Source organism: Corella eumyota, chromosome 2 (genome assembly GCF_963082875.1).
Source record: "Corella eumyota chromosome 2, kaCorEumy4.1, whole genome shotgun sequence".
Lineage (NCBI taxonomy): Eukaryota > Metazoa > Chordata > Ascidiacea > Phlebobranchia > Corellidae > Corella > Corella eumyota.
Genome location: NC_137491.1, coordinates 354,263 through 374,871, shown reverse-complemented (window position 1 = coordinate 374,871; position 20,609 = coordinate 354,263). Strand labels below are relative to the sequence as shown.

The window sequence follows — 20,609 nt, the reverse complement described above, 5'->3', positions numbered from 1 at the left end:
TATTGAGTATTTTGTTTTTAAAACTAGTAATATGTAAAACAATTGTTTTTATTCTATGATTCAAATTAAGATTTTTAATTTAATTTAAATAGTTGGAAATTATATTTTAAACTTTTTAATGCTTTTTTTAATTAATTTTTAGTTAAAATACATTTATTGTTATTTTATAACTTTGCATTGAAAATTTAATTTTTTATAACTTTTTTTTAACATTTTGTGCTTTTAATTAAATTTTAATATTTTTTATGCATTTTCTAATTACTGTACTTTTACTAATTACAATTTTGTTTCAAGGTTTTAAGTTTGTTGTTAGTGTTGTTTAAATTTGTTTAAAAATGGTGCGAAGTCAACAATTTGAGGGTGACCACATTAATGAAATATTTGAAGAGTTAAACAGGTTTGTTATTGATATACTGTTGGTTGATTTATTATTTTAAAACTAAATATTTATTTAATGTTTTATTTTAGAGATAGGAATGAAGACAAAGAGTTTTGTGATGTAACAATTAACGATGGAACAAAGAAGCATTCCGCTCACAAAAACATTCTCGCATTTTTTTGTGTTTTCTTTAAAACTATGTTTACAACTGAGGTAAAAAAAAACCTTTTAAAAACTACTTATTCGTAAAAATTTTGCAATTGTTTAAATTTATTTAATATGGTTCTACTTCAAATTTGTAAAATGGTTGTAAAAAAATGGTAGCATTTTCAAATGTAAAATGGTGGTCTTGCCAATACAATAATTTTGTCTTTTCAGTCCACTTTATGTTTTTACAGATGAGAGAGAAATACAATCCCATTGTAAAGATCCAAGGAATAAGCTCGGAAATTATGGAAGCTGCAAATTATCTACAGATTAACAGTAAAATTATTAAAATTTAATAACGATAGGGTAGCATGTAAATTTTTGTTAAAAGTGAATAATTACATTATATTTAAGTTATTTAAATCTTTTTTATATATTTAATGTTTTGTCATAATTATTATTATTAATTTTATTTAAATATTATTCTCATTTAACTTAAGAATGAGACAACATTTTAATTTTAGAACTTCGAAAGTTTTGTGGAGAATTTGTGCAAACCATTGTTGATGTTGAGAATTGTTTAACCATGCTGGCTTATTCTCAAAGATACAACCTTAAAAACTTAAAGCTAGGAGCCCAGAAAATAATTGCCAAGAATTTTGAAAAAGTTGCATCAAAGCAAGAATTTATTAAACTTTGTTTCGAGGATTTGCTTTCTATTCTAAAACTGAAAGAAAAGGAGGTAATATAAGTTTTACTATGTTTAGAACACTTAAAAATTTTTTTTTTTAAATTGCCAAATTAACCTTGGTACAAATATTATTTTAATGTGTTCCCTGGAACAAAAAATTGCTCTAAAACTATTTATAGTCAAAATATTTTTTTATGGAACTACATTTTTAACTTCTTTACATTAAATTTTATTCTAGAAAATCTCTTTTTTATTGATAAGTATTTTCTAAATAAATACTCATACTATCTTAGACAAGATTAAATTCAACCTGTTTAAATTATTTTAAACATTTTTAAACACAGGTTTCATCTGAGCAGATAGATTACAATGCGAGGATAAATTGGATAAAACATGACAGCAATGAACGACAGAGATGTGTCAACCAATTGTTTCAATCTCTTGATCTTCTTAAATTTGACAGAGAATTTCTACAACAAGTTATTATGAAAGAGGTCAGTTAAATTATAAAAAGTTGTAGCAGTTGTTACTTAAACAGCATACCAACTTTGTGACAATCATTTTATTTATTATACATAACTGAAAATTGACTTATTTTTGTTTTTAGGAATTAATTATGAAATCGTTTGAATGTAATCAAATACTTATCTCAGCTTTGGTTAATTTTGCCCCACAAAAAGTAAAAGGTGAAAGACAGCAAATTATTTATAATTAATTTAACGTTTGAATTTTAAAAACAATTTATTCATTTTATTTAATGTGAAAGTGTTATTTATTTAAAAATTTTTAAATTAAATCATAGTTTGTGTATGTTAATAATTTTTTATGTAAAAACATTTAAAATTAAATATTTTATCAATTTACTTACGAAGCAAATTTTATTTTAAACCTTTTTTTGAAGTTCCAACAAAGTTACTGATAATGGGAGGAGCTGATCATGGTAAAGATGTCGTTTTGTTTGACACTGTTACAAAACAATGGACGCAAATGCCAGTAAGTTTATTTTTAAGTTTTTTTATATTCTTTTAATTTCTCATTAAAATTTTTTAGAATCAAAATAGTTCAATGTTTAAAATTTATACGGTTTAAAATATGTTGTTTAATTTACAATCGTTCAAGTTTAATTTGTTTACATTTGGATATTTATAAACTTTTATCAAATTTAAGGAATTAAATGAAAAACGGTGTGAAGCTTCATCTGCTGTTGTTAACAAACAAGTTTTCATCATGGGTAGGGAGGGTAAATCTTCTGTTGAGAGTTTAAAGTTGAATAAAGTAGATTCACAATGGAGAAATGAAAGTCCAATGAAAAAAGCTCGGCGGTTTGCATCATCAGCTGTCATAAATGGTCGGTTTATTAATTTTAATATTTGACCAATTGGGTTGTATTTTTCTTGTAATCATCACCTTAATTAAAAATATTAAATTCTTCAAGATTTCAATTGTATTATATATGGCAAAATTATAATTAAAATAAAAAAAAACAAACAATCTAAGTAATTTATAATTGTCGTAGATTGTATTTACACAACTGGAGGAGGCCGAGGTAAAAGTTATATAACTTTATCAAGTGGGGAATTCTTGGATGTGAGGACAAATATAAGAGGAAATATTCCTGACATGATTGTTCCACGAAGAAACCATGCATTACTTGCTGCAAGAGGTAAACAAATTAATGTTTTATTGTATTTATAAATGTTAGATAGTTTACAAAATAATAAAAATGGTGTTTTAATACAACGATAAGTTTAAAAAATATTTAAAAAAAATTTAATCATTAAGCAGTGTTACAAAAATTTAACTCTGTTGGGTCAAAAATAACTTGGTCTTAAGATTAAATTAAGATTGATAATTAAGCAAATAATTTAAATAATTTGATTATTTTTGCTGCAACTTTGAGTGACATCTAAATTTTAATTCATAAAACTAGCTCATTATGACATCACTAGTAACCATTCTGCTATATTGTTTATGTCTTTAAACAAATTGTTTTTTAATTGAATAAATTTAATTTAATGTTTTTACAAAACAAATTAAAATGTAAAGAAAAAATTATTTAATTATTGGTTAATTTAAAAAAAAAAGTTTAGTTTAATAATATCTGTTTTAAAAATATTAAAAACAAATTATTGAAATTTCTAGACAACATTTTTTAAGTATTATATTTTCATAAGTTTAATTTGGTTTGTAAATATATATTTTGTTTTAATTGATTTGTTCAGGCAAATTGTTTGCAATCGGGGGATTTAATAATAATGGAAAATTATGTTCTTCAGAATGTTTTGATTTTGATGAACAAAAGTGGTCTCTTATTGCTCCAAGGAAATATGGTATATATAGCCATGCAGCTGTAGTTTTGGATGATCACATATTTGTTATCGGTAAGTATTTGTTATTTTGTATGTAATTTTTATCTAGTAACATAATAAGTATAACTTTATAAAAACAATTTACAATGTTAAAGTGATTCTTTTGTGTTAAAAGTTTTATAACATATAAGTTACCTAATTTTTATAACTTAATTAAGGTGGATATCAAAATGGTGCAGTTTCATCAGTGATCAAATACAACATTTCCACAGATACCTGGTCAGAAGTTGCACCAATGAACGAGGCTCGATATGGTCACTGTGCCTCAGTTGTAGATGGCAAGATTTATGTTGTTGGGGGCGTGCATAGGTAAGCTAAACTAAATATTTAGTTTGTATTAATTTATCAAACTCTGGTTTATTGTTTTATTATTTAGGTTTGAGGATCTAGTTAATTCCATTGAAGTGTTTGATCCCACGAACCATAAGTGGACAATCATTGCTGAAACAAAAAGGAAAATATCTGATGCTACAATGGTTGTTGTTTAATAACATATTATTCTGTTTATGATGTCACAACTTGTTATTTAATTACCTTTACACAGTAACAATACAAGTAGTAATAACACTTTATTAAAGATTTAACTTTATTATTGGTGCTTTTAAAAATTATTTTAAATTTTAAAATTTTAATATAATTTATGATAAGATTTTTTTCAGTAAAGGTATTTTAATAAGGCAAATATTTTTAATTTTTATGTTTGTTATTTATTAATTGTTTTGTTTTTTAAATTTGTTTATGCCTAAGTAATTATTGAGTATTTTGTTTTTAAAACTAGTAATATGTAAAACAATTGTTTTTATTCTATGATTCAAATTAAGATTTTTAATTTAATTTAAATAATTGGAAATTATGTTTTAAACTTTTTAATGCTTTTTTTAATTAATTTTTAGTTAAAATACATTTATTTTTATTTTTCATAACTTTGCATTGAAAATTTTATTTTTGATGATATTTGTGCTTTTAATTAAATTTTAATTACTTTAATACATTTTCTTATCACTATAGTTTTACTAATTACATTTTTGTTTCAAGGTTTTAGGTTTGTTGTTAATGTTGTTTAAATTTGTTTAAAAATGGTGCGAAGTCAACAATTTGAGGGTGACCACATTAATGAAATATTTGAAGAGTTAAACAGGTTTGTTATTGATATACTGTTGGTTGATTTATTATTTTAAAACTAAATATTTATTTAATGTTTTATTTTAGAGATAGGAATGGAGACAAAGAGTTTTGTGATGTTACAATCAACGATGGAACAAAGAAGCATTCTGCTCACAAAAACATTCTCGCATTTTTTTGTGTTTTCTTTAAAACAATGTTTACAACTGAGGTAAAAACATTTAAAAAACTACTTTTTCATAAAAATTTTGCAATTGTTTAAATTTATTTAATGTGGTTCTACTTTAAATTTGTAAAATGGCTGTAAAAAAATGGTAGCATTTTCAAATGTAAAATGGTGGTCTTGCCAATACAATAATATTGTCTTTTCAGTCAACTTTATGTTTTTACAGATGAGAGAGAAATACAATCCCATTGTAAAGATCCAAGGAATAAGCTCGGAAATTATGGAACTTATTTTAGATTATGCCTACACTGCAAAAATCGTGATAACTGAAGAAAATGTCTTTGAAATTATGGAAGCTGCAAATTATCTACAGATTAACAGTAAAATTATTAAAATTTTAATAACAATAGGGTAACATGTAAAACATTTTTTTTAAAAGTTAAATTATATTTAAGTTATTTAAATTTTTTTGATATATTTGATGTTTTTTCATAATTATTATTATTAATTTTATTTAAATATTATTCTCATTTAACTTAAGAATGAGACAACATTTTAAATTTAGAACTTCGAAAGTTTTGTGGAGAATTTGTGCAAACCATTGTTGATGTTGAGAATTGTTTAACCATGCTGGCTTATTCTCAAAGATACAACCTTGAAAACTTAAAGCAAGAAGCCCAGAAAATAATTGCCAAGAATTTTGAAAAAGTTGCATCAAAGCAAGAATTTATTAAACTTTGTTACGAGGATTTGCTTTTTATTCTAAGATTAAAAGAAAAGAAGGTAATATAAGTTTTACTATGTTCAGAAAACACGGCTTTCAAAAGTTTATGAAATTTTTTTTTTAAATTGCCAAATTAATTGGGTCGTACTAAAATACGCCTGGGAGGCCCGGGGTATGTGCTGAAGGCGCAGGGTCAGTCCAAGAGCTTCGGTGGTATTTATTTAAGTTTCTGGGTGTTTATATAATGCCCGGGCTATTAATATAAATCCAGATCGGTTTATACGAGTTTTTATGCGGTCCGGGGGCGTTTAAATAGGGAGTGAAGTGTTTTATACAAGATTTTATGAGACTCGGGGTGATTAAATGAGGCCCATGGAGATTTATACGTGTTTTTATAAGGCCCGGGGTGTTAAAATAAGCCCCGGGGTCTTTTATACAAAGCCCGAGGCGTTTTATCGAGTTTATATGGGGCCCGGGTGTTTGAATAAGGCCCGGGGTGTTTATGTACGGCCCGAGGTGTTCTATACAGTTTTAAATGAGGCCTGGGTGCTTTATGCAAGTTTATATGAGGACCTGGGTGTATATATAAGGCCTTGGGTGTATATATGAGGCCCGGAGTGTTTATATGAAGCCCGGAGTGTTTTTATGGGGCCTGGAGTGCTTATATGAATCCCGGGGTGTTTATATGAGGCCCGGGGTGTTTTATACAAGTTTATATAAGGTCCTGGGTGTATATATGAGGCCCGGGGTGTTTATATGGAGCCCGGGGTTTTTATATAAAGCCCGATGTGTTAATATGAGGCCTGCTTTATTAAAAAAGAACATCCTATAACACAAAGTATTGCACTATTTGTAAAAAAAACTTAAAAATCTTAATAAGATTCCAAAATGTCTTTGATATTTCGCTTATATTATTGGCGCAACTTAAAGGCTTGCAAATTAAATTTACAGTCAAATTCTGAAATTGGACAAATAACACATGTATAGCAATAAATCACGTAATAAAATTATCAGCTAATTAAAAGTAGAATTGTAGTTTTTACATGTAAAGTGTGCCATATAAGGTTTGTATTATTGCGAGATTTTTTCAGAACACGTTACTAGAAGAAAAAAAAACGACACAAAAATGTTGTGTTAACGGAAAAACGACAAACTTGCTAAAATAGTTTTTTCAGGTCTATTGTTTAACTCTTTTTCTGTGGTTTTTTTATACAATATTGAAAATATGGTAATTTGTTGCTTTTAATAGCCTATATATTTTATGCATAAAGTTTGTTGACAAAAAAAAATTCGATGGTCGATTTAATTCAATAAAAGTTGAAAATTGAAATTTTTTTCGATGTTAAAACAAACAACTAGAGCCTTATATAAACGCGGGCCTTTATATAAACTTATCTAAAACACCCCGGGCCTTATATTAAAACCCCGGCCGCCATATCAACACCTTGGGCCTCATAAAAATTCGTATAAAACACCCCGGGCCTCATAAAAATTCGTATAAAATAACCCGGGCCTTATAAAAACTCGTATAAAACACCCCTGCCCTCATTTTAACACCCCGGGCCTCATAAAAATTCGTATAAAATATCCCGGGCCTTATAAAAACTCGTATAAAACACCCCGGGGATTATATAATCTCGTATAAAACACCCCTGCCCTCATTTTAACACCCCGGGCATTATAAAAACTCATATAAAAGACCCCGGGCATCATTTGAACATCTCGGGCCTCATAAAAATTTGTATGAAACACCTCGGGTCTCATTTAAACACCCCGGGTCTCATAAAAACTTGTATAAAACACCCCGGGCCTTATTTAAACACCCCGGGCCTCATATAAACTCGGTAAAACGCCTCTGGCCTCATATAAACACCTCGGGCCTAATATAAACACCCCGGGCCTCATATAAACCCGGTAAAATGCCTCGGGCCTCATATAAACACCCAGGGCCTCACATAAACTTGTATAAAACACCTCTGCCCTTATTTTAACACCCCGGGCCTCATAAAAACTCATATAAAAGAACCCGGGCCTCATTTAAACATCTCGGGTCTCATAAAAATTTGTATAAAAGACCCCGGGCCTTATTTAAACACCCCGGGCCTTATTTAAACACCCCGAGCCTTATTTAAACACCCCGGGCCTAATATAAACACCCCGGGCCTCATATAAACACCCCGGGCCTCATATAAACACCCCGGGCCTCATATAACCACCCCGGGCCTCACATAAACTTGTATAAAACACCTCTGCCCTTATTTTAACACCCCGGGCCTCATAAAAACTCATATAAAAGACCCTGGGCCTCATATAAACACCCCGGGCCTCACATAAACTTGTATAAAACACCTCTGCCCTTATTTTAACACCCCGGGCCTCATAAAAACTCATATAAAAGACCCCGGGCCTTATTTAAACACCCCTGGCCTTATTTAAACACCCCGAGCCTTATTTAAACACCCCGGGCCTAATATAAACACCCCGGGCCTCATATAAACACCCCGGGCCTCATATAAACACCCCGGGCCTCATATAAACACCCCGGGTTTCACATAAACTTGTATAAAACACCCCTGCCCTCATTTTAACACCCCGGGCCTCATAAAAACTCATATAAAAGACCCCAGGCCTCATTTGAACATCTCGGGCCTCATAAAAATTTGTATAAAACACCTCGGGCCTCATTTAAACACCCCGGGTCTCATAAAAACTCATATAAAACACCCCGGGCCTTATTTAAACACCCCGGGTCTTATTTAAACACCCCGGGCCTTATTTAAACACCCCTGGCCTTATTTAAACACCCGGGCCTCATATAAACACCCCGGGCCTCATATAAACACCCCGGGCCTCAAATAAACTCGGTAAAATGCCTCAGGCCTCACATAAACACCCCCTGCTCATATAAACACCCCGGGGCTCATATAAACACCCCGTATCTTAAACTTGTATAAAATACCTCGGGCCTAATATAAACACCCCGGGCCTCATATAAACTTGATAAAATGCCCCGGGCCTTGATAAAACACCCCGCGCCACTTTTTAACACCCTGGGCCCCATAAAAACACGTATAAAACACCCCGGGCCTTATTTAAACACTCCCGGGCCTCATATAAACTCGTATAAACTGATCTGGACTTATATTAATAGCCCGGGCCTCCTATAAACACCATGGGACTTAAATAAATACCACCGAAGCTCTTGGACTCACCCCGGGCTTCCCGCACATACCCTGGGCCTACCCGGGCCTACCCGGGCCCCCCGGGCCTCCCGGACGTATTTTAGTAGGACCGAATTAATTTTGTACAAATGTTATTTTAATTTGCTCCTGAAACAAAGTATTGCACTAGAACTATTTATATTCAAAATATTTTTCTATGGAACTACCTTTTAAATTTCTTTACATTAATTTTTTTTTAGAAAATCCATTTTCATTGATAAGTATTTTCTAAATAAATACTCATACTATCTTAGACAAGATTAAATTTAACCTGTTTAAATTATTTTAAACATTTTTAACCCAGGTTTCATCTGAGCAGATAGTTTACAATGCGATGATAAATTGGATAAAACACGACAGCAATGAACGACAGAAACATGTCAACCAATTGTTTCAATCTCTTGATCTTCTTAAATTCGACAGAGAATTTCTACAACAAGTTGTTATGAAAGAGGTCAGTTAAATAATAAAAAGATTGTAGCAATTGTTACTTAAACAGCATACCAACTTTGCAACAATCATTTTATTTATTATACATATCTGAAAATTGACTTATTTTTGTTTTTAGGAATTAATTATGAAATCGTTTGAATGTAATCAAATACTTATCTCAGTTTTGGTTAATTTTGCCCCACAGAAAGTAAAAGGTGAAAGATAGCAAATTATTTTTAATTAATTTAACATTTGAATTTTAAAAATAAATTTGTTTATTTTATTTTATGTGAAAATGTTATTTATCAAATAGTTTTCGAAATAAAAACATTTATAATTGAATATTTTATTGTTTGAGTTACAAAGCAAATTTGATTTTAAACATTTTTAATATAATCGTAGTTCCAACAAAGTTGCTTATAGTGGGAGGAGAAGGGTACAATGAAGATGCTGTTTTGTTTGACACTGTTACAAAACAATGGACTCAGATGCCAGTAAGTTGGCTTTGATAAAATTATATTAACAGTATGCTATAATTTAATAATGTATAATGCATAACTATTGCTATAAAATTTAAAATTTATTTTTTTCTAGATTTGTATTTTAAAAATATAGAGTTAAACATCCAAGATCAATACACTTATATTGAGATTAGTATCTAGAGAAAGTTTTTTTTAGGAATTAAATGAAAATAGGTGGGGAGCTTCATCTGCTGTTGTCAACAATCAAGTTTTCATCATGGGAGGGGAGGGTAAATCTTCTGTTGAGAGTTTAAAGTTAGATGAGGTAGATTCACAATGGAAAGTTGAACCTCCAATGAAACAAGCTCGGTGGGTTGCATCATCAGCTGTCATAAATGGTTTGTTTATTCACTTTATTGTTTGCTTTATTGGGTTTGTTGGTATAACTGCAATTTGCACTTTAGTTATTATTGTTTAAACGTTAAGATTTTACCTTATTTTTACTTTAAAGCACAGTTATTATTTAAACTGCAAACCAATCTAAGTAGTTTCTAAATGTTTTACATATGACAAGATTATAATAAAATAAAAAAACAATCTGTTCAGTTTATAAATGTTGTAGATTGTATTTACACAACTGGAGGAATGGGTCAAAATAATAAAACTTTATCAAGTGTGGAATTCTTGGATGTGAGAACAAATAAAAGAGGAAATATTCCTGACATGATTGTTCCACGACAACAACATGCATTACTTGCTGCAAGAGGTAAACAAGTTAAGGTTTTATTGTATTAATAAATGTTTTAATATAGTTTACTCAATAATTAAAAAAGGTGTTTTAATACAACGATAAGTTTAAAAAAAATTTAATCATTAAGCAGTGTTACAAAAATTTAACTTTGTTTGAGTCAAAAATAACTTGGTCTTAAGATTAAATTAAGATTGATAATTAAGCAAATAATTTAAATAATTTAATTATTTTTGCTGCAACTTTGAGTGACATCTAAATTTTAATTCATAAAACTAGCTCATTATGACATCACTAGTGACCATTCTGCTATATTGTTTGTGTCTTTAAACAAATTGTTTTTTAATTGAATAAATTTAATTTAATGTTTTCACAAAACAAATTAAAATGTAAAGAAAAAATTATTTAATTATTGGTTAATTTTTTTTTTAAAAAAAGTTTAGTTTAATAATATAAGTTTAAAAATATTAAAAACAAATTATTAAAATTTCTAGACAACATTTTTATGTATTAAATTTTTATTAGTTTAATTTGGTTTGTAATTATATATTTTGTTTTAATTGATTTGTTTAGGTAAATTGTTTGCAATCGGGGGATATAATGATGAAGATGGAAGATTAAGTTCATCAGAATGTTTTGATTTTGATGAACAAAAGTGGTCTCTTATTTCTCTAATGAAATATAGTATAAATGCTCATGCAGCTGTAGTTTTGGATGATCACATATTTGTTATCGGTAAGTATTTGTATTTTGCATGTAATTTTTATCTAGTAACATAATTAGTATAACTCTATAAAAACAATTTACAATGTTAAAGTGATTCTTTTGTGTTTAAAGTTTTATAACATATAAGTTAACTAATTTTTATAACTTAATTAAGGTGGATATCAAAATGGTGCTGTTTCATCGGTGATCGAATACAACATTTTCACAGATACCTGGTCAGATATTGCACCACTGAACAAGGCTCGATATGGTCACTGTGCCTCAGTTGTAGATGGCAAGATTTATGTTGTTGGGGGCAAGGATAAAGGGTAAGTTAAACTAAATATTTAGTTCGTTATAATTTATTAAACTCTGGTTTATTGTTTTATTATTTAGGAGTCCAGTTAATTCCATTGAAGTATTTGATCCCACGAACAACAAGTGGACAATCATTGCTGAAACAAAAAGAGAAATATCTTATGCTACAACGGTTGTTGTTTAATAACATATTATTCTGTTTATGATGTCACAACTTGTTATTTAATTAACTTTACACAGTAACAATACAAGTAGTGATAACACTTTATTAAAGATTTAACTTTATTATTGGCGTTTTTAAAAATTATTTTAAATTTTAAAATTCTAATAAAATGTATGATAAGATTTTTTTCAGTTATTTATTAATTGTTTTGTTTATTAATTTGGTTATGTCTAAGTAATTATTGAGTATTTTGTTTTTAAAACTAGTAATATGTAAAACAATTGTTTTTATTCTATGATTCAAATTAAGATTTTTAATTTAAATAATTGAAAATTATATTTTAAACTTTTTAATGCTTTTTTTAATTAATTTTTAGTTAAAATACATTTATTTTTATTTTTCATAACTTTGCATTGAAAATTATTTTTTTGATGATTTTGATGATATTTGTGCTTGTAATTAAATTTTAATTACTTTTATGCATTTTCTAATCACTATAGTTTTACTAATTACATTTTTCTTTCAAGGTTTTAGGTTTGTTGTTAATGTTGTTTAAATTTGTTTAAAAATGGTGCGAAGTCAACAATTTGAGGGTGACCACATTAATGAAATATTTGAAGAGTTAAACAGGTTTGTTATTGATATACTGTTGGTTGATTTATTATTTTAAAACTAAATATTTATTTAATGTTTTATTTTAGAGATAGGAATGAAGACAAAGAGTTTTGTGATGTTACAATCAACGATGGAACAAAGAAGCATTCCGCTCACAAAAACATTCTCGCATTTTTTTGTGTTTTCTTTAAAACAATGTTTACAACTGAGGTAAAAGAAATTTTTTGTATTCAAATATTTTACAATTGTTTAAGATTAATAGAATGTGTTTTATAAACAAAATTAATAAAGTGGCTGTTTTAAAAATGTAAGCTTTTTTAAATCTAAAATGGTGGTCTTACCAAAACAATAAAATTGTCGTTTCAGTCAACTGTATGTTTTTACAGATGAGAGAGAAATACAATCCCATTGTAAAGATCCAAGGAATAAGCTCGGAAATTATGGAACTTATTTTAGATTATGCCTACACTGCAAAAATCCTGATAACCGAAGACAATGTCTTTGAAATTATGGAAGCTGCAAATTATCTACAAATCAACAGTAAAATTAATAAAATTTCAATAACAATAGGGTAGCATGTAAATTTTTGTTAAAAGTTAAATTATATTTAAGTTATTTAAATCTTTTTTATATATTTAATGTTTTGTCATAATTATTATTATTAATTTTATTTAAATATTATTCTCATTTAACTTAAGAATGAGACAACATTTTAAATTTAGAACTTCGAAAGTTTTGTGGAGAATTTGTGCAAACCATTGTTGATGTTGAGAATTGTTTAACCATGCTGGCTTATTCTCAAAGATACAACCTTGAAAACTTAAAGCAAGGAGCCCAGAAAATGATTGCTAAGAATTTTGAAAAAGTTGCATTAAAGCAAGAATTTATTAAACTTTGTTTCGAAGATTTGCTTTCTATTCTAAAACTGAAAGAAAAGAAGGTAATATAAGTTTTACTATGTTCAGAAGACACGGCTTTCAAAAGTTTATAAAATTTTTTTTTAAATTGCCAAATTAATCTTGTACAAATATTATTTTAATTTGCTCCTGAAACAAAGTATTGCACTAGAACTATTTATATTCAAAATATTTTTTTATGGAACTACCTTTTTACTTTCTCTACATTATTTATTTTTTTAGAAAAGCCATTTTCAATGATAAGTATTTTTTAAATAAATACTCATACTATTTTAGACAAGATTAAATTCAACCTGTTAAAATTATTTTAAACATTTTTAAACACAGGTTTCATCTGAGCAGATAGTTTACAATGCGATGATAAATTGGATAAAACATGACAGCAATGAACGACAGAAACATGTTAACCAATTGTTTCAATCTCTTGATCTTCTTAAATTAGACAGAGAATTTCTACAACAAGTTGTTATGAAAGAGGTCAGTTAAATTATTTATAATTAAAATAAAATAAATATTAAATAATCAGCATTTTAAGGTTGATTAAGTTGTTTTAAAAGTTATTTTTATTTTAGGGTTTGATTATGAATTCATTGGAATGTTCTCATTTAATTATTTCCGCTACCGTTAAGTTTGTTCCTGATATAGAAAAAGGTTAATATTATGTTTTTAAAATTAACTTAAATGATTTTAATTTATTTTAATAATAATAATAACATTCAAATAGAAAATAGAAACATTTTTGTTTAAATAATATTTTACTTTTTAAACACAGTGATTTTATTTTTGTAGCTGCTGTTCCAACAAAGTTACTTGTAATGTGAGGGGATTTCCCCAATAAAAAAAATGTTGTTTTATTTGATACTGTTACAAAACAATGGACTCAGATGCCAGTAAGTTATTTTTTTTTATTTTAAAATCTAAATGTTTCAGTGTTTAAACATTTTGGTTTAAAATATGATGTTTAATTTACACTTTTTTAAATTTGTTTGTATTTGGAAATTTATAAACTAAAATTATTTTAAGGAATTAAATGAAGAAAAGTGGGAAGCTTCATCTGCTGTTGTCAACAAACAAGTTTTCATCATGGGAGGTTTGATTAAATCCTCTGTTGAGAGTTTAAAGTTAGATGAAGTAGATCCACAATGGAAAGTTGTTAAACCTCCAATGAAACAAGATCGGTGGTTTGCATCATCAGCTGTCATAAATGGTTGGTTTATTAATTTTAATATTTGACTAATTGGGTTTTATTTTTATTGCAACTAGCTCTTTAGTTATTAATATTAAATGCTTTAAGTTTTCTATTGTATTACATATGACAAGGTTATAATAAAAATAAAAACCAACCTAAGTGGTTAATAATTGTTGTAGATTGTATTTATATAACTGGAGGCCGAGATGAAAATTATAAAACTTTATCAAGTGGGGAATTCTTGGATGTGAGGACAAATAAAAGAGGGAATATTCCTGACATGATTGTTCCTCGATGGCAACATTCATTACTTGCTGCAAGTGGTAAACAAGTTAAAGTTTTATTGTATTAATAAATGTTTTAATATAGTTTACTAAATAATAAAAAAAGGTGTTTTAATACAACGATAAGTTTAAAAAATATTAAAAAAAAATTAATCATTAAACAGTGTTACAAAAATTTAACTCTGTTGGGTCAAAAATAACTTGGTCGTAAGATTAACTTAAGATTAATAATTAAGCAAATAATTTAAATAATTTAAATATTTTGGCCGCAACTTTGAGTGACATCTAAATTTTAATTCATAAAACTAGCTCATTATGACATCACTAGTGACCATTCTGCTATATTATATTGTTTGTGCCTTTAAACAAATTGTTTTTTAATTAAATAAATTTAATTTAATGTTTTCACAAAACAAATTAAAATGTAAAGAAAAAATTATTTAATTATTAGTTAATTTAAAATAAAAAAAAGTTTAGTTTAATAATATACGTTTTAAAAATATTAAAAACAAATTATTAAAATTTCTAGACAACATTTTGTATGTATTAAATTTTTATAAGTTTAATTTGGTTTGTAAATGTATATTTTGTTATAATTGATTTGTTCAGGCAAATTGTTTGCAATCGGGGGATTTAATAATAATGGAAAATTAAGTTCTTCAGAATGTTTTGATTTTGATGAACAAAAGTGGTCTCTTATTGCTGCAATGAAATATGGTTTAAATAGCCATGCAGCTGTAGTTTTGGATGATCACATATTTGTAACTGGTATGTATTTGTTATTTTGCATGTAATTTTTATCTAGTAACATAATTAGTATAACTCTATAAAAACAATTTACAATGTTAAAGTGATTCTTTTGTGTTTAAAGTTTTATAACATTTAAGTTAACTAATTTTTATAACTTAATTAAGGTGGATATCAAAATGGTGCTGTTTCATCGGTGATCGAATACAACATTATTACAGATACATGGTCAGAAGTTGCACCAATGAACAAGGCTCGACGTGGTCACTGTGCCTCAGTTGTAGATGGCAAGATTTATGTTGTAGGGGGCTTGGATAGGTCAGTTAAACTAAATATTTAGTTTGTAATAATTTATTAAACTCTGGTTTATTGTTTTATTATTTAGGTTTAGGGGCCCAGTTAATTCCATTGAAGTATTTGATCCGACGAACAACAAGTGGACAATCAGTGCTGAAACAAAAAGAAAAATATCTTATGCTACAATGGTTGTTGTTTAATAACATATTATTCTGTTTATGATGTCACAACTTGTTATTTAATTAACTTTATACAGTAACAATACAAGTAGTAATAACACTTTATTAAAGATTTAACTTTATTATTGGTGTTTTTAAAAATTATTTAAAATTTTAATATAATGTATGATAAGATTTTTTTCAGTAAAGGTATTTAAATAGGGCATATATTTTTAATTTTTATGTTTGTTATTTATTAATTGTTTTGTTTTTATAATTTGTTTATGCCTAAGTAATTATTGAGTATTTTGTTTTTAAAACTAGTAATATGTAAAACAATTGTTTTTATTCTATGATTCAAGTTAGGATTTTTAATTTAATTTAAATAATTGGGAATTATATTTTAAACTTTTTAATGCTTTTTTTAATTAATTTTTAGTTAAAATACATTTATTGTTATTTTATAACTTTGCATTGAAAATTTAACTTTTTATAACTTTTTTTTAACATTTTGTGCTTGTAATTAAATTTTAATTTCTTTTATGCATTTTCTAATCACTATAGTTTTACTAATTACAATTTTGTTTCAAGGTTTTAGGTTTGTTGTTAATGTTGTTTAAGTTTGTTTAAAAATGGTGCGAAGTCAACAATTTGAGGGTGACCACATTAATGAAATATTTGAAGAGTTAAACAGGTTTGTTATTGATATACTGTTGGTTGATTTATTATTTTAAAACTAAATATTTATTTAATGTTTTATTTTAGAGATAGGAATGAAGACAAAGAGTTTTGTGATGTTACAATCAATGATGGAACAAAGAAGCATTCCGCTCACAAAAACATTCTCGCATTTTTTTGTATTTTCTTTAAAACAATGTTTACAACTGAGGTAAAAAAAACATTTTAAAAACTACTTATTGGTAAAAATTTGGCAATTGTTTAAATTTATTTATTATGGTTCTACTTCAAATTTGTAAAATGGCTGTAAAAAAATGGTAGCATTTTCAAATGTAAAATGGTGGTCTTGCCAATACAATAATATTGTCTTTTCAGTCAACTTTATGTTTTTACAGATGAGAGAGAAATACAATCCCATTGTAAAGATCCAAGGAATAAGCTCGGAAATTATGGAACTTATTTTAGATTATGCCTACACTGCAAAAATCCTGATAACCGAAGAAAATGTCTTTGAAATTATGGAAGCTGCAAATTATCTACAGATTAATAGTAAAATTATTAAAATTTTAATAACGATAGGGTAGCATGTCAATTTTTGTTAAAAGTAAATAGTTACATTATATTTAAGTTATTTAAATCTTTTTGATATATTTAAAGTTTTGTCATAATTATTATTATTAATTTTATTTAAATATTATTCTCATTTAACTTAAGAATGAGACAACATTTTAAATTTAGAACTTCGAAAGTTTTGTGGAGAATTTCTGCAAACCATTGTTGATGTTGAGAATTGTTTAACCATGCTGGCTTATTCTCAAAGATACAACCTTGAAAACTTAAAGCAAGGAGCCCAGAAAATGATTGCCAAGAATTTTGAAAAAGTTGCATCAAAGCAAGAATTTATTAAACTTTGTTACGAGGATTTGCTTTTTATTCTAAGATTAAAAGAAAAGAAGGTAATATAAGTTTTACTATGTTCAGAAGACACGGCTTTCAAAAGTTTATGAATTTTTTTTTTTAAATTGCCAAATTAATCGGGTCGTACTAAAATACGCCCGGGAGGCCCGGGGGGCCCGGGGTATGTGCTGAAGGCGCGGGGTAGTCCAAGAGCTTCGGTGGTATTTATTTAAGTCTCTGGGTGTTTATATAAGGCCCGGGCTATTAATATAAAACCAGATCGGTTTATACGAGTTTTTATGCGGTCCGGGGGCGTTTAAATAAGGAGCGAGGTGTTTTATACAAGTTTTTATGAGACTCGGGGTGATTAAATGAGGCCCATGGTGATTTATACGTGTTTTTATAAGGCCCGGGGTGTTAAAATAAGCCCCGGGGTCTTTTATACAAAGCCCGAGGCGTTTTATCGAGTTTATATGGGGCCCGGGTGTTTGAATAAGGCCCGGGGTGTTTATGTCCGACCCGAGGTGATCTATACAGGTTTAAATGAGACCCGGGTGCTTTATACAAGTTTATATGAGGCCCTAGGTGTATATATAAGGCCCTGGGTGTATATATGAGGCCCGGAGTGTTTATATGAAGCCCGGAGTGTTTATATGGGGCCTGGAGTGCTTATATGAAGCCCGGGGTGTTTATATGAGGCCCGGGGTGTTTTATACAAGTTTATATAAGGTCCTGGGTGTATATATGAGGCCCGGGGTGTTTATATGGGGCCCGGGGTTTTTATATAAAGCCCGATGTGGTAATATGAGGCCTGCTTTATAAAAAAAGAACATCCTATAACACAAAGTATTGCACTATTTGTAAAAAAAACTTAAAAATCTTAATAAGATTCCAAAATGTCTTTAATATTTCGCTAATATTATTGGCACAACTTAAAGGCTTGCAAATCAAATTTACAGTCAAATTCTGAAATTGGACAAATAACACATGTATAGCAATAAATTACGTAATAAAATTATCAGCTAATTAAAAGTAGAATTGTAGTTTTTACATGTAAAGTGTGCCATATAAGGTTTGTATTATTGCGAGATTTATTCAGAACACGTTACTAGAAGAAAAAAAAACGACACAAAAATGTTGTCGCAACGGAAAAACGACAATCTTGCTAAAATAGTTTTTTCAGGTCTATTGTTTAACTCTTTTTCTGTGGTTTTTTTATACAATATTGAAAATATGGTAATTTGTTGCTTTTAATAGCCTATATATTTTATGCATAAAGTTTGTTGACAAAAAAAAATTCGATGGTCGATTTAATTCAATAAAAGTTGAAAATTGAAATTTTTTTCGATGTTAAAACAAACAACTAGAGCCTTATATAAACGCGGCCTTTATATAAACTTATCTAAAACACCCCGGGCCTTATATTAAAACCCCGGCCGCCATATCAACACCTTGGGCCTCATAAAAATTCGTATAATATACCCCGGGCCTCATAAAAATTCGTATAAAATATCCTGGGCCTTATAAAAACTCGTATAAAACACCCCGGGGATTATATAATCTCGTATAAAACACCCCTGCCCTCATTTTAACACCCCGGGCATTATAAAAACTCATATAAAAGACCCCGGGCATCATTTGAACATCTCGGGCCTCATAAATATTTGTATAAAACACCTCGGGTTTCATTTAAACACCCCGGGTCTCATAAAAACTCGTATAAAACACCCCGGGCCTTATTTAAACACCCCGGGCCTTATGTAAACACCCCTGGCCTTATTTAAACACCCCTGGCCTTATTTAAACACCTCGGGCCTTATTTAAACACCCCTGGCCTTATTTAAACACCCCTGGCCTTATTTAAACACCCCGGGCCTCATATAAACACCCCGAGCCTCATATAAACTCGGTAAAACGCCTCGGGCCTCATATAAACACCCCGGGCCTCACATAAACTTGTATAAAACACCCCTGCCCTTATTTTAACACCCCGGGCCTCATAAAAACTCATATAAAAGACCCCGGGCCTCATTTAAACATCTCGGGCCTCATAAAAATTTGTATAAAACACCCCGGGCCTCATTTAAACATCTCGGGCCTCATAAAAATTTGTATAAAACACCCCAGGCCTTATTTAAACACCCCGGGCCTTATTTAAACACCCCGGGCCTTATTTAAACACCCCGGGCCTCATATAAACACCCCGGGCCTCATATAAACACCCCGGGCCTCATATAAACACCCCGGGCCTAATATAAACACCCCGGACCTCATATAAACTCGGTAAAACGCCTCGGGCCTCATATAAACACCCCGGGCCTAATATAAACACCCCGGGCCTCATATAAACACCCCGGGCCTAATATAAACACCCCGGACCTCATATAAACTCGGTATAACGCCTCGGGCTTCATACAAACACCCCGGGCCTAATATAAACACCCCGGGCATAATATAAACACCCCGGACCTCATATAAACTCGGTAAAACGCCTCGGGCTTCATACAAACACCCCGGGCCTAATATAAACACCCCGGGCCTAATATAAACACCCCGAGCCTCATATAAACTCGGTAAAACGCCTCGGGCCTCATATAAACACCCCGGGCCTCATATAAACACTCCGGGTCTCATATAAACTCGGTAAAACGCCTCGGGCCTCATATAAACACCCCGGGCCTCACATAAACTTGTATAAAACACCCCTGCCCTTATTTTAACACCCCGGGCCTCATAAAAACTCATATAAAAGACCCCGGGCCTCATTTAAACATCTCGGGCCTCATAAAAATTTGTATAAAACACCCCGGGCCTTATTTAAACACCTCGGGCCTCATTTAAACATCTCGGGCCTCATAAAAATTTGTATAAAACACCCCAGGCCTTATTTAAACACCCCGGGCCTTATTTAAACACCCCGGGCCTTATTTAAACACCCCGGGCCTCATTTAAACACCCCGGGCATCATATAAACACCCCGGGCCTCATATAAACACCCCGGGCCTCATATAAACTCGGTAAAACGCATTGGGCTTCATACAAACACCCCGGGCTTAATATAAACACCCCGGGCCTAATATAAACACCCCGGACCTCATATAAGCTCGGTAAAACGCCTCGGGCCTCATATAAACACCCCGGGCTTCATATAAACACCCCGGGCCTCATATAAACTCGGTAA

General features: G+C 29.6%; 4 protein-coding genes across 4 annotated transcripts; all 4 read left to right on the top strand.

Annotated features, from left to right (window-relative positions):
• Positions 1 to 335: 335 nt before the first annotated feature.
• LOC145744069 (kelch-like protein 25) lies at positions 336 to 4,186 on the top strand. Its single transcript, XM_082562166.1, has 12 exons — positions 336 to 397; positions 469 to 550; positions 778 to 862; positions 1,051 to 1,268; positions 1,562 to 1,711; positions 1,825 to 1,903; positions 2,119 to 2,210; positions 2,385 to 2,565; positions 2,734 to 2,880; positions 3,440 to 3,598; positions 3,745 to 3,895; positions 3,963 to 4,186. Exons 1-12 carry the CDS (start codon positions 336 to 338, stop codon positions 4,072 to 4,074), a joined length of 1,518 nt encoding a protein of 505 aa, XP_082418292.1. The 3' UTR covers positions 4,075 to 4,186.
• Positions 4,187 to 9,935: 5,749 nt separating this feature from the next.
• Positions 9,936 to 11,728, top strand: LOC145741784 (uncharacterized). The gene is made up of 5 exons (XM_082559436.1): positions 9,936 to 10,110; positions 10,335 to 10,478; positions 11,034 to 11,195; positions 11,341 to 11,494; positions 11,562 to 11,728. Exons 1-5 carry the CDS (start codon positions 9,990 to 9,992, stop codon positions 11,665 to 11,667), a joined length of 687 nt encoding a protein of 228 aa, XP_082415562.1. The 5' UTR covers positions 9,936 to 9,989; the 3' UTR covers positions 11,668 to 11,728.
• Positions 11,729 to 13,039: 1,311 nt separating this feature from the next.
• Positions 13,040 to 13,834, top strand: LOC145743936 (kelch-like protein 28). Its single transcript, XM_082562010.1, has 3 exons — positions 13,040 to 13,201; positions 13,506 to 13,655; positions 13,751 to 13,834. Exons 1-3 carry the CDS (start codon positions 13,046 to 13,048, stop codon positions 13,832 to 13,834), a joined length of 390 nt encoding a protein of 129 aa, XP_082418136.1. The 5' UTR covers positions 13,040 to 13,045.
• A 427-nt stretch (positions 13,835 to 14,261) lies between these two features.
• On the top strand, positions 14,262 to 15,950 carry LOC145743932 (influenza virus NS1A-binding protein homolog). The gene is made up of 5 exons (XM_082562005.1): positions 14,262 to 14,385; positions 14,547 to 14,690; positions 15,261 to 15,419; positions 15,566 to 15,716; positions 15,784 to 15,950. The coding sequence occupies exons 1-5, from the start codon at positions 14,262 to 14,264 to the stop codon at positions 15,893 to 15,895; spliced, it is 690 nt and encodes a 229-aa protein (XP_082418131.1). The 3' UTR covers positions 15,896 to 15,950.
• The last annotated feature ends 4,659 nt before the right edge of the window (positions 15,951 to 20,609 follow it).

What these genes read in the sequence shown, in the direction of transcription:
- LOC145744069 (XM_082562166.1), top strand. Translation starts at nt 336, where the DNA reads ATGGTGCGAAGTCAACAATTTGAGGGTGACCACATTAATGAAATATTT. An exon ending in AAATTATCTACAGATTAACA is followed by an intron (nt 863 to 1,050) that starts GTAAAATTATTA and finishes TTTTAATTTTAG; the next exon opens with AACTTCGAAAGTTTTGTGGA. An exon ending in TGCCCCACAAAAAGTAAAAG is followed by an intron (nt 1,904 to 2,118) that starts GTGAAAGACAGC and finishes CTTTTTTTGAAG; the next exon opens with TTCCAACAAAGTTACTGATA.
- LOC145741784 (XM_082559436.1), top strand. Translation starts at nt 9,990, where the DNA reads ATGGGAGGGGAGGGTAAATCTTCTGTTGAGAGTTTAAAGTTAGATGAG. An exon ending in TGCATTACTTGCTGCAAGAG is followed by an intron (nt 10,479 to 11,033) that starts GTAAACAAGTTA and finishes TGATTTGTTTAG; the next exon opens with GTAAATTGTTTGCAATCGGG. An exon ending in GTTGGGGGCAAGGATAAAGG is followed by an intron (nt 11,495 to 11,561) that starts GTAAGTTAAACT and finishes TTTATTATTTAG; the next exon opens with GAGTCCAGTTAATTCCATTG.
- LOC145743936 (XM_082562010.1), top strand. Translation starts at nt 13,046, where the DNA reads ATGCTGGCTTATTCTCAAAGATACAACCTTGAAAACTTAAAGCAAGGA. An exon ending in TAAAACTGAAAGAAAAGAAG is followed by an intron (nt 13,202 to 13,505) that starts GTAATATAAGTT and finishes TTTTAAACACAG; the next exon opens with GTTTCATCTGAGCAGATAGT. An exon ending in AACAAGTTGTTATGAAAGAG is followed by an intron (nt 13,656 to 13,750) that starts GTCAGTTAAATT and finishes TTTTTATTTTAG; the next exon opens with GGTTTGATTATGAATTCATT.
- LOC145743932 (XM_082562005.1), top strand. Translation starts at nt 14,262, where the DNA reads ATGGGAGGTTTGATTAAATCCTCTGTTGAGAGTTTAAAGTTAGATGAA. An exon ending in ATCATCAGCTGTCATAAATG is followed by an intron (nt 14,386 to 14,546) that starts GTTGGTTTATTA and finishes TAATTGTTGTAG; the next exon opens with ATTGTATTTATATAACTGGA. An exon ending in TGATCACATATTTGTAACTG is followed by an intron (nt 15,420 to 15,565) that starts GTATGTATTTGT and finishes AACTTAATTAAG; the next exon opens with GTGGATATCAAAATGGTGCT.